This window comes from Falco rusticolus, chromosome 2 (genome assembly GCF_015220075.1).
Source record: "Falco rusticolus isolate bFalRus1 chromosome 2, bFalRus1.pri, whole genome shotgun sequence".
Taxonomy (NCBI): domain Eukaryota; kingdom Metazoa; phylum Chordata; class Aves; order Falconiformes; family Falconidae; genus Falco; species Falco rusticolus.
In genome coordinates this window covers 88,869,142-88,880,774 of record NC_051188.1, presented here as the reverse complement: position 1 = coordinate 88,880,774, position 11,633 = coordinate 88,869,142, and the positions used below count along the sequence as shown (strand labels likewise).

The following is an 11,633-nucleotide window of genomic DNA, read 5'->3' as shown; positions in this document are numbered from 1 at the left end:
GGCTTTGGGGGCCCCCTCAGCTGTGTGTCTGGGCTCTTCCAGGTGTGTACTGCTGTGTGGTGCTTATTTAACATAATTTACTGGGCAGCCTGCCTATGGAAATGAGACATTTATCCAAAACCTAAATATACGTGGAAAGGTGAGCTACCAAAATGATGAAAGGAAAATATTGTAGGTACTCAGAATCCTGGTGACTCGACAGAGGTCACGTGTTTCATGTATAGCACAGACCATGAAGTTATGACCGGAGAAATTTAGGATCAAGCCCTGTAACCTCTTAATCCTTTTAGGAGGGGGATAGCTGTCTCCTCATAAGGGTGAAACTGCCTTTTGAGAAGGGTTAAAGGAGATGACGCTTTCAAAGGTGTAATTTCCTCCTTAAATTTGTTTTGCCCTTTTGTCTTCTGGTTAATTTTGCCATATACTTTGTATATGGAGCAGGCTCTTGCAGTTGTGTGAAGGGCAAAACTGCCTTACCTAGCTTAGGAACTTGCAGTTCGCTCTTTCTTATTAAAAGGAAGGATTGATGCTGTTGGAGAGAATATCCAAGAAGGGATGGAGATCTCAAGTGCAGCAGCACTGTTTGAGCTGAAGAAAGGTGTTGGCCCAACCATAACCTGGCCATGGAAAACTGCTGGGGCAGGGGAATTCAAGCTGCTTATTTGAGAAACTGGTTTTAACGTGGGAGCCTGCTGCGTGCAGCTGGGAGGTGCAGCAGCGCCTTGTCATAGGAGAAGTCTCAGTTCTTGCTGGAGTCTCAGTCCCATGTTTCCTGACTAGCACGGCAAAAATTCAGTCCCAAAGGCTTTCAGCTGTTTGTTTGTTGTGTATCTCTCTCCTCTCCCTCAGACTATTTGAATTAGAAATGCTAATGCTGCCCTTGCTTGCCACACCAGGAAAGGGCCTTCCCTTCTGGAAGAGGGCAGAAATGTCTGTGTGCACCTGCTTGGGAAACACATGTTGGGTTTTGAGAGGGGTGGATGGGAAATCTCTTCCAATAAAATCAGAAGAGTTCCTAACAGCTTGCTGCCTGAAAGGGCCTCCATGCAAGAGGCAAAGCCCTAGGTCTGTTTTCTAGTCCATTTTCAGCTCTGTTTTAGGAGGAGAGTCAGAAGTCTGCACCAGACTCGAGTGAAACAGCTGCTTAATTATGTGCTATCATATAGGACTCTTCCTAGGATGGTTTGTTATCCTTTTTTTTACATGCAGATTTGATGTAGTGTCACTTCCTTCTGCTGAGCTGAGTTGTTGGGTCTGGTGTTGGATTCAGGGGAGTTGTTGGGTCTGGTGTTGGATTCAGGGGAGTTGTTGGGTCTGGTGTTGGATTCAGGGGACCTTCTTGTTCCTGAGGGGGTCTGACATGCTCTGAAATAAGAATCTCCTCTGACCTCGGGCTGGGCTGAGCACAGCATGTGCTCATGGGGACGTGGCACTGGGCACCCACCAGACAGCTTCCATTGGCAGAAGTCCTTTTCCTGAGGCTTTGGAGGGGAAAAGCAAGGATTGTGGTTGAGGAAGCAAATCCCCACATACCATGGGCCAAGAGGAATTTAAACAGCTTCACCTTGGTTAGCAAAGGCTCTGGAGTGGGGAAGGTGGTAAAGGATCCGCCGCTGATACTGGACTCCAGCTGTTTTATAGTCATCTCAGTAGTTACTGGCCACTAGTTTGAGCAAGTTTGAAGCCTGTCCTGCCTCCTGGTCAAAATCGCCTCTGCCTTTGCAGGGGGAGAGAAGGTGGAAGGGGACGGCGTAACTTCCAGCGGGATGGCTCATAGACATAGAAGGGAAAGCGGTGTGGGCAAGGAGGGGGGCAGCAGCAGTCAGGAGAGCGCAGAATGGGCAACGTTTGGGATTTATTACGGCCATACCACGATAAATGGTCCTAGCTCTGAGCTGGTTCCCTTAGGAAGTCAGGATTCCTTCAGTTTTCCTGTAACTTTATTTGAAATACCTGTTTCCTGTTGTTAATTTGTCCGACTTCCAGCTGCCAGTACTGCTTTGTGCTATTCTAAATATTTTTCTTGAGAATTACATCCCTGCGGTATTTGGAAATAATTTTTAATATACACAAAATGATAATCTGGGGTTTTTAAATGTTTGGTTATCTTTCTTGAGCCTTTTCAGTTAAATCATCCCTGTGAGTGAGCTTGCACAATGTGTATTTCGTGCCTAAAAATTGAAGAATTTTAAACCGAGAAAATACTGTAGATACTTCACACGTGCTGGCACAAGAGCTCTGCCTTGTGCTGCGGGAAACCAACTCTGCTGCTTCAGCCAGCTTTCAGACATTCTACCTGTTCTGTATGGGCTCGTATGAATTTAGAGTTGGGACTTTCTGACCTCCTCCGGTTGTGCTTTTTGCTTGTGTTTTCAGGTTTCTGTGGTGCTATGAAATACCAGTTATGAAACTGAAGATGCTTTGCAGTTCATGCTGCTGGATTTAAAGCTTGTTCCAAATCTGTCTAACACGGCGCTTGCTTGCAGTAGGAGAAGCTACCACAGCGTGCTGCAGCTCTTGCTTTGCGTCCCTTTGCCTGGGAGGGCCTGGCTCTGAGAGAGCTCATGTCTCTGGCTTTAGGTCAGTCCCGTGCGAGCAAGGGTCCCTCGTTGTCCCTTCCCAGAGCGCAGTCGGACGATGGTCCCTCTCCGTGGGGCTGTGGGGGCAGCTCAGTGGCAGAAAGCAGGACCGCAGCTGGGCCAGCTTTGCTGCTCCTGGGAGCACATGAGGATGTCTTGTGTGTCTCCCAAGTGATGCAAGACACCGCCCAAAACAGCCCCAAATCCACCTTAATGAAACTTACATTACCAGGGAGCGTCTTGGTGTGGGCTCTGTGCCTTTAAATAGTTTCTCTGCCACGCTCAATGACTTTGAAATGTGCTTATTCCATAATTAAAAATATCTTAGCTGGGAAGTCCTAAGGGCCCATCTGCTGGTTCAGCTTCTCTCTGCCTGAGGCAGGACTGTTCAATAAATAATCTTTTCTGCAGCAGCTGCAGTAATACCTTCTATCTTACAGAAAAGACAAAAGGGATAGAGAGAAGCAGGAACATCCAGGCATCAGACTGACTTAGCTGGAGGAAGGACCAAGTGCAAAGGCCAGTGTCGGGATTTGTCCCTGTGGCTGACGTTTGCTGCAGTTTTGCATGAATCTGGCACAGCTGCACAGCGCCTCGGCACACACAGAGCACCGCTGCTGCTGGGGACGGTTTTCAGAAGCGGAACCAGGATGGCTGCAAAAGCACTGCCTCTTTCTTCCACTTAAAATAGTGGCTCCTGAGTCTACTGCTGGGGGGCGGAGGGTAAGGGAGGTCTCAGACTTGCTGGTGTCCAATTCTGTGCCAGCTGAGGCAGCATTTCCCCACCTTTACCTTGCAGAAAAATGTGGGTGAAGGCAAGGGGAGAGGTGATCCTGTCTGAGCTGAGCCCAGCAGTAGTAACTCAAGCAGCAGGATTTTGGGCAGGTTGGTGAGGCTGCTCTAGCAGCATTTGTGGAGGTGTAAAGCCCTGGGGCGCAAAGGATGGAGATAACGAGTGCTATCCGCAGGGCTTACGCTGGGGTTTGTGTTTGTGTCCTACGGTGCTATAAAATGAAGGTGAGAGGCAGCAGTATCTGTTGTACGTTGTTTATTTTTCATGTGGAGCTTGGCTGATAAATAGGACTGAACTAAAGCAACACTCATGAAAAATAAAACCCAACCATGACTCAAGTGCAAAATTGGCCTCCACGTGTCCAGAGACAATGAGGTTCTGGTTTGCTGGAGACAGCACATGGATATTGGTGTCTGTACCAGCAGGGCAAAGGCTTCAGCTTATTGATATCCTAAACGCAGACGGACACCCGGTACAGTATATGGCTTTGTTGCTGGTTAGCCACCTGTGACTGAGAAACAGCTTCTGTTCAGAATAGGTCACTGGTGAGTTTTTCTCCAGTTCCTATGCACAAGTCGTGGTGCTGTCTTCCACTCAAACCACTGAATAAAGGCTGCTGAACAGTAAGTGCTATGAAATTAAAACAAACAAATGGTAAAAGCCAAGAACAACAAACCTGCCCACCTCCACTGCATTTGGACATGGCTCGTCGTAGGAACAGCACCAGTAGAGAGCAGACAGTTCCTGTGGTGGAGTGATGGTGACAGGAAGACTTGAGACTTGCAAAGGAGCAGAAAAACTAACGAGTGCATCCCAGGTATGAAATTACAGTAACAGGTTGCCTAAGGCTCAACAAGGTCTTAATTGCATCATCCCATGTGGCGCACAGCTGGTACTAGCTGTAGCTCTCCCTTTGCGCTTTCCACCCTATTCCCTACTCGCTTCTTTTTGCAGCTCTGTGAAGGAGGAACTGGTTTGACTCCAGGGGACAAAGCGTGCCACACGATACTATGTACTTGGTCTCGTGGTAGTCTGAGAAGTGTCTGGCAAAATGCTCCCAAAAGAAAACCGGTTACCCTGCAGTGGGGGAGGGATGGATGAAAACTGTAAGAAATGTAAGGAATGGGGCAAATTTGGTGCCTAGTACAAGGGTCTGTAATTTACCTGTCTGGAAAAGTTACCTGCAAGGGAAGGAGTGAAAGGAGTTTACCTACTAGGTCACTCAGCAAGGTAAGGACAGTAGCCTTGAGGGGGATGGCTGCAGCAGGTCCTACCGCCCCCTGTGCTCAGGCACTCGCACATCTTTGTTCCCTTCAGTTCTTCCCCCAGAGCCGCTCAGAGCTGCCCGCAGCAGCCTGCGTGTCCCGATGGGTTTGCAACCCCAGGCATTTGGGGCACAGCAGCCATTTCGCTGCTGCGACGCCCTGCCCAGGCTGCCCGAGGTCTGTGCCCAGCAGGCTGCTGGTGGGACAGGCAAGGTGGTGGCAACCTCTACCTCGCTGGCCTGGCACTGAAGCTGGCGCTGGGCTGGAGAGCCTTGAATGTGCCTGTGCACCCTGTCAGGCTTCGGCAAGCAAGCCTGGGAACAAAATGGCATCGTTGCTTTGCAGCCCTACCACGGTGATGTGCGTGGCTTTCTGAGCTGTGGGGCACAGCAGCCTTCGGGGCTGGGGGTCCCCCATGCCCAGAAACCCTGCAAGTCTGCAGCCACCTTGCCAGGTGCCAGCTGAATGCATGTCAGGCGGGTCTGGCTTTGCTGAATGGGAAGGAGAGCAGCTAGCGCATTGAGGGGGAGGGAAAGCTTCATTCGTGCTACTTTTCTGTGGCTTTGCTTGGGGCTGTATGGGTGTCAACGGACAGAGAAAGAAAATCCGCGCCTGTTTAAGAGGTTTCCATTGTTTTGGCCAACTTTTTCTCCACGTTAAGGTAGAGGACTGGCCTCGGGACTCTGCAGGGACAGGGTATCTGTGAACACGTTTTAGAGTTCGAGAAATCTGTTTAACCAGCTGAGTAGCATGCAATGGCAGCAGCACTGTTGTGCCCATTGTTTGGCAATAGGTAGCTGGGAGCTGCAGATTTCCTAGGAGGCCACATCCCAAGGCCATAGGATACCACATGTGTTTTTTAGAATTCCCCCGAAAAATCACCAGTGTCTTCAAACTATCTTATTTCCTACGACACCACATTCCAGCTAGGGCTATTTTTTTCATTTACTTTTTTGCCTCCGAAGTGCAAAGCCAGGGAGCAAACCAGAAGTTACCAGGTTCAGGCACTAGGAACATGGTGAGCAATTTGATAAAGCAAGTAACAGCCTGACTCTTTACATACGCCCCGTACAGACGCTTGGTCAACAAGCAGCATTCAGTAGCTTGAAAATATTAAATGGATTTCCACCAACTCAGCTGGAGAGCTCTCCATTTCACTGGCACGGGCTTGGGTTCTGGGGCAGATTTCATTCAAAAACAAAAAAAAAATACAGTATTTCCTGTTTCTCAATGCATTTGCTGCAGCCTTCCTTCATATGGCAGAAGAGCTCAAAGTTAGCAGAGTCTTGTACAACAGCATCTCCTCCATCTGCAGGCCACAGCTGTTGCTTGCCCATGTGCTTGGTCCCAGATTGGGAGCCAACGAGGCTCCTCCTGCCAGCCCCACTCGGTGCAGAGTTCCCTTCCGCACCTGGCCTGGCCACAGCAGCTGTAAGCAGCAAGACATGGAAAAGGTGTGTGTTTCTGCCAGCCCCTGGTCCCGTGTCTGGCAAGCACTGCTGGCCGGGCCTCCAGGCACCCTGAGGGAGTGGGATGAGATAAGCTCTTCCTGAGATCTCCCTTGCTGTGCTCCAGTCCGTTTTCGACATCTCCCAGAGCACATTCCCTGCTGTCAGAGATATCCCTGATGTTCCTCATGCTTCTCCCCATCCAGTGGTTGAGTTCACAACTTGTTCCTCTGTCTCATAGTTAAAACAAAATGTGTCTTTATTTTACTTTTCATCCTCGTCTCCCTCGCTCATGCTGCTGAGGGAGGCAGAGGCAGCTTTTGGAGAAGAGGGAGGGGAGGCTTTATTGAAGACCCAGGGTGGAGATGGAGAACGGGATGGAGAGCGGCTTCATGTAGGACTGCTGTTTGGGCTCCGCCGGGGAGAAAAAGCCTGGAGCATTCGGTCACGTCGTTCCTGGAACATCTGCTTCTGCAAAAGCAAAGTAAAAAGATGCTCTTTGTAAGCGTGGGAATGTCAGAATTCAGGTGTCTGTTGAAAAGGGAAACACATGCAGGCTCTATGTTCTGCTTTGGGCTTTGTCATTTTTGCTTTGTAAAGCTGAGTGGAGGCCTGCCAGAGCTGGTGGGGTGGAAGAGACCACCTTTTCAGTCAAGCAATCTGCTAGGCTAAGGCAAATGTTGCTACTCGTTAGTGCGTATGTGGCCTTGCATTAGGCTTCTGGGCTGGGTTACAGATCTGGCATGTACTGCGCAGCTGCTGCAGGCTCCGTGGAAAATGCCAAATGCGAGTGCCTTGGTGCTCCTCCTGGGGATGGGGAACAAGATGTCTCAACCTTGGCTGGAGTACTGGGTGTCGGATCGCAGGCGATGCTCGGCTGGAAGGGAAGAGCCAGCCCAGACAAAGTTAAGTTGCTGCTCGGGTCTGAAAGCAAAACACTTCTGCAGAATGTATTCTGTGTTGGCCTGGTTGGGCAGCTGCAGTCCACAGCCTTTCTCAGCTTGAGTTTTCTTTCTGTTCCTCCTCTCCTTCCCCCTGCAGCGACTCTGCTCTGTGATGACCTTCCTCCCAGCCAAGGAGCATGTGGCTGCCCGTTCTTGCTCTTCCCCTTTTTGAAACTCAGTATTTGCTGCCAGCGGAGGGGTAGATGCTAGGTTTTCACATGAGGTTTCTGGTGTTTGCTAATCCCGGGGGTTAACAATTGAGCACAAATATTAAACTCAACTGTTCTCTGTGAGCTCCCTCACCCAACTTCTATCTTTGTCACATTGGCCTTTATTAATTAGTTTTAGAGCCTGGATGTTGCTGTAGTGCAGCACGACAGAACAGTTCCTGCCTGGAGCCACGCTAGCGATGCTCTCATGCATAAAAAGCCACAGTGTGTAGCCTACCCCAGTGCTACTACTAGGTCCAAAATAGTCAAGACTTCCTAAAATCTCAATAGTTAGCAGATGGTGGTTGCTCCTGATAAACAGTGCCAGGAGGCATTTGGATGGGGGGAGGGCTTCTGCTGCTGAGAGCTGGGAGGATGTCACCAGGGCTGGCAAAGCCCTGGAGCCTGTTTGAAATTCAGTGGTAGGAGTGCAAAATTCCCCTCTAGATCACAGAAACAGAGGTTTTGTTGGCTTGACTTAATCTGCTTCACCCTTTCACTCAAGATAACCCCCAACAAAAAATGTTTGATCTGAAATACCTTTTCCTGGCCAAGCAAAACACTTTGACTCCATCCTGCCCCAGGCACCTCACCAGCCACTTCAGAAAGCTCCGTGACATTGCAGTGCTTCATCGTTGTGTGGTACTGATGCTGGGGGAGATCAAAGTGTCCCAGTGTGGCTGACATCCCACATGGCGGGGTGGTGGTGGTGGGGGGTGGTACTTGACTGTACCTTGGGTCACATGGACCAGGGATGGAAAGGAGAATGCCACCTTCCTGCGAAGGCCCTCAGCCAGGTTGCAGGACACCTGCTTCCCAGTCCCTGCTTTAGTAAAGTTTGTTGCTTCAGCAAGCTGGTGCACTTACACCTTCAGCAGAGTAAGTACCCAGACAGTCCAGATCGCCTCCTGCATTAATGCTGTGACCACCAGGTTGCTGGCTAAAATCACAACTGCTGCAGGAGGACAAGGAGGTGCAATTCACCTGCAAGGTCTCCCTAATGGGGGGTACTCCTTGGGCCGCTGGGTGATGAAGTAGAACAAACGTTAATGACTTCCTTGGAAGTGCCAAAGGGTTAGACAAGGCTGGGTGCGCTCTGGACTTTTACAGGAGGTGGGAAAATAATTTCAAAGCCTTGGTTCACGCAAGTGCTGGTACACTCAACTAGTTTAGGAAGATAACTTTTTTTTTTCCGGCAAACCTGGGCAAAAATATTTTGCAGATTTCTGAATTTTATTGCCTACATGTTGATACTCCTTTGCTTTACAAAACAAGTGCCAGCTGGGTGTTACAGAGGACTGCTATTTTTGAGCTGCTGATTCTTTCAAGGTTGTGCTCGGGTCCAGGCTGCATACATCCAGTGTAGCCTAAACAGTGTCCCTGGGTGTTAGCTGCAACCTGTAAGACTTATCGAGCCCCCACTGATGTCTGCGGCGATGCAGCCATTTCCCAGTGCAACCAACCTGACCCTCTGTGCACTGTGGGAGGCACACCTCGTCTGAAGGGAGACTGGCACAGAAACCTTGCCCTGTGAGCTCTGCTTTCTCTCTGCTGACCTGACACGCAGCTGCCTGCTCATATGTGTCTGAGAGGAGGTGGAATGAACTCCCCTGCTTTCTGCTTCCAGGGAGCTGCATCTCTGCCATTAGGGCCTCTGTGCCGGGCTACACAGTGGTCCTTTCTCATGTCAGAACAAAAAGTTTCATGCCACATTAATCATTGTTTCTGACCCTTCTGTGACTCTCCTGCAGAAAAAATGCATACAGGGGATTGCACAGGTGGGCAAAATTGCCAATGAATTATAGACATCTTGACATTTGAGAACTGATATTTTGACCTTTTTCACAAATGGAGGTGTTTTTTTTGTGGGTTACGTGGTCTGTCCTTTTAGAAAATTGATGCTAGCATAAAGAGTATTATAATAATTATTTGTGAAATAATAATAGCATATTAATGGCATGCAAATTACTGATCTAGGAATCCAGCATGCCCATAACGATTCCTGTACTTTTAATGTCAACATTAAAAGCAACATCTAACAAACAGTGATAAGGCAAATTAATGTTAATAACAGTTTTGACACTAATAGCAAGCTATCGTTATTTTAAAAGTCTTTTCCATTGCTAAGGCTTAAACTGATTTTAAAAAAGCCATACCACCTCTCAGCTCGCTCTCACCAACACTTTTCCTAAAACACTGTGAGGAGATTTCACTCCACTTGTTCTTAGCAAAGGTCTGTGTGATTGCACCAGATTTCCTACTCTGTGGTCAACCACTAACTCAGGAAACAGGAGGCAACCCCCCTAGGTCTTAAAAGACCTTTACAGAACAGCTTTTCTCTAATCTAATTTGGTAAAATGTTTTATCAGCAAAGGATTTTTAAAAAATGCTATCAGCGTGCACTGTCGAGTGGGTAAAGCCAGGGAATGGGATCAAGGCTTTTAACTTTCTCTCTGCACAGCCAAACTCATCTCACCCCCTGTGGGTTTCAAGTGCTCTGTTAGCATTAGTTTTATTTATTCAGCACCTCTGGCCACAGGACCACCCCTCATGTGGGGAACACTCACCAGGCTCTACGGTGAGTGACTTACAGAGGAAGCTTCATGTGGATGTGGTCAATGCAGGTAAACCTGGGCTTTTCATCAGAAGAGCTACCCTCTTCTCCTCCCCAAGGAAAATTATATTGTCAATGAACAAACTACTAAATAAACTGTTTGCTTATATGGCTGGGAGCTGTGTTATTCAGAGAGTACCTGCCTTTGCGTGGGACTGATGTAGCTGTAAGGAGATTATAAAGATGTGGCCTCTGTTCTGATGCCTTCGCAGCCTAATTTGAGGCTCTTCTCAAATGGGCGGTAATCAACACAGCAAGTCATGGCACAGAAAAGATGAGAGCACCAGTAAGAGACAGGTACTATGTGCTTTGATGGCACCAAATTGTGACACAGCTGTGATGTGGCCTTCTTAATTCACAAGGGGTCTGTGACTCTTCCTGAGGGTTTATTTATAAAAAAATAAATATAATAAATAAAAATAAAAACTCTGCTGAGATCCTTTCAACAAAAGGTACCTCTTGTGATGGGAAGCTGTTCAGGTATAAACTGGTAAGAGTGACCTGAGAGACCATTACATGTGTTTTGGATCTTTAAAACTACTCAAATAGTATCTGCTTTATGCTAGTCCTAAACTGTTTTTTTATAGCTTGCTGCCTCTATTGATATTTTGCTTCAAACTATAATCTATGAGCAGTTAAAGAGGCTTTGCACAAGCCTCTTGCAGAGTTTTCTTTCAAGTGAGGAAGGAACTGCATGACTGTCCGCACGTCACAGTCAGAAAATGTACCTCTAGAGCATCTTGCTGTTCTGTGGGATTATTTCTCTAGCTCTTACTCTGCTCCTCTAAGTTCACCCTGCACTGTTTGCTGCTCTCCTCCATGCTTGCTCACATTTCCTTGGACAGAGCAAAAGCTTCATTTGGAGCTTGCCAACTGGAGCAGCATGTCCAAAACGATGCCTGTACTGGAGGGTCTGACTGGGGCCTGGGCTTTTGCCAGAACACAGCTGTCCAGCAGCCTGTTGGAAACGGACCAACTCCCAACAGGAAGGTCTTAGAAAGTCTGTTCAAACAAATGATAAATTCTACATTCAAATTAAGCTTTGCTACTGGTTTTGATGTAGTAAAGGGAAGCAGGACAAGAAAAGCTTCTCAAGCTATCAGAACTGAAAGATGAGAGCCAGGACACTTTTGGGGCTCTGAAGTGTCACTAACTCACCACTCAGTGCGTGACTTTGGTTTGAGCAGGTAAGGCCCTGAGGTTTCTCCCCAGAAGGATGCTGTTGCAGACTCTCAACTGCCTTTCTGTGGCACTGGGGACCTTTGGTAAATGGGCTCTGTGGAGCCAGTGCGTACTGAGGAGAGCTTTGAAAGTGTTTCAGTTCCACAAAAGCCCTCCCAGCAGTCAGTTAGATGAATCTGGCCACTTGACATATAAAATAGTCTATTGGAACTTCAAATCAGTAGTCTTTAGAGTTATAAAACTGTCAACTACTGCTGAGTACAGAGCATGAAGAGAACTAGTGAAAACCTTTTCAATGGCCTTGTTTCCCTCACCACCTCCGGTGTATGATTCCTCCCTGATGTCTATGTGGTCCCATCTAGTGCTAACAGGGACAACGGGCTGTATTAGCCTGTTTGTTCATGTGTTGCTGTTACGCAGCTCTACTGAACGCAGTATCACATTCAGCACTGCACCTTAACAAAAGACAGAAAGCATACCAAACAAGCAACAGCCAGAAGTGGCAAATCCTCCTGTTGCAGTACTGGTGCGTGTTACTGGATTCAGCAAGCAGGTTTGGTGTTATCCTACTGGACTGGCTTTCAAAACAGGGACTGCAG

General features: G+C 48.1%; 1 protein-coding gene across 1 annotated transcript in view; it reads right to left on the bottom strand.

Annotated features, from left to right (window-relative positions):
- Positions 1-3,610: 3,610 nt before the first annotated feature.
- Positions 3,611-11,633, bottom strand: part of PCYT1B (phosphate cytidylyltransferase 1, choline, beta) — a 32,299-nt gene continuing 24,276 nt past the window's right edge. Inside the window, exon 8 of the mRNA XM_037377496.1 lies at positions 3,611-6,556. Within this exon, the coding sequence (XP_037233393.1) occupies positions 6,476-6,556 (81 nt within the window). The 3' untranslated portion in view covers positions 3,611-6,475. The remainder of the gene's footprint in view (positions 6,557-11,633) is intronic.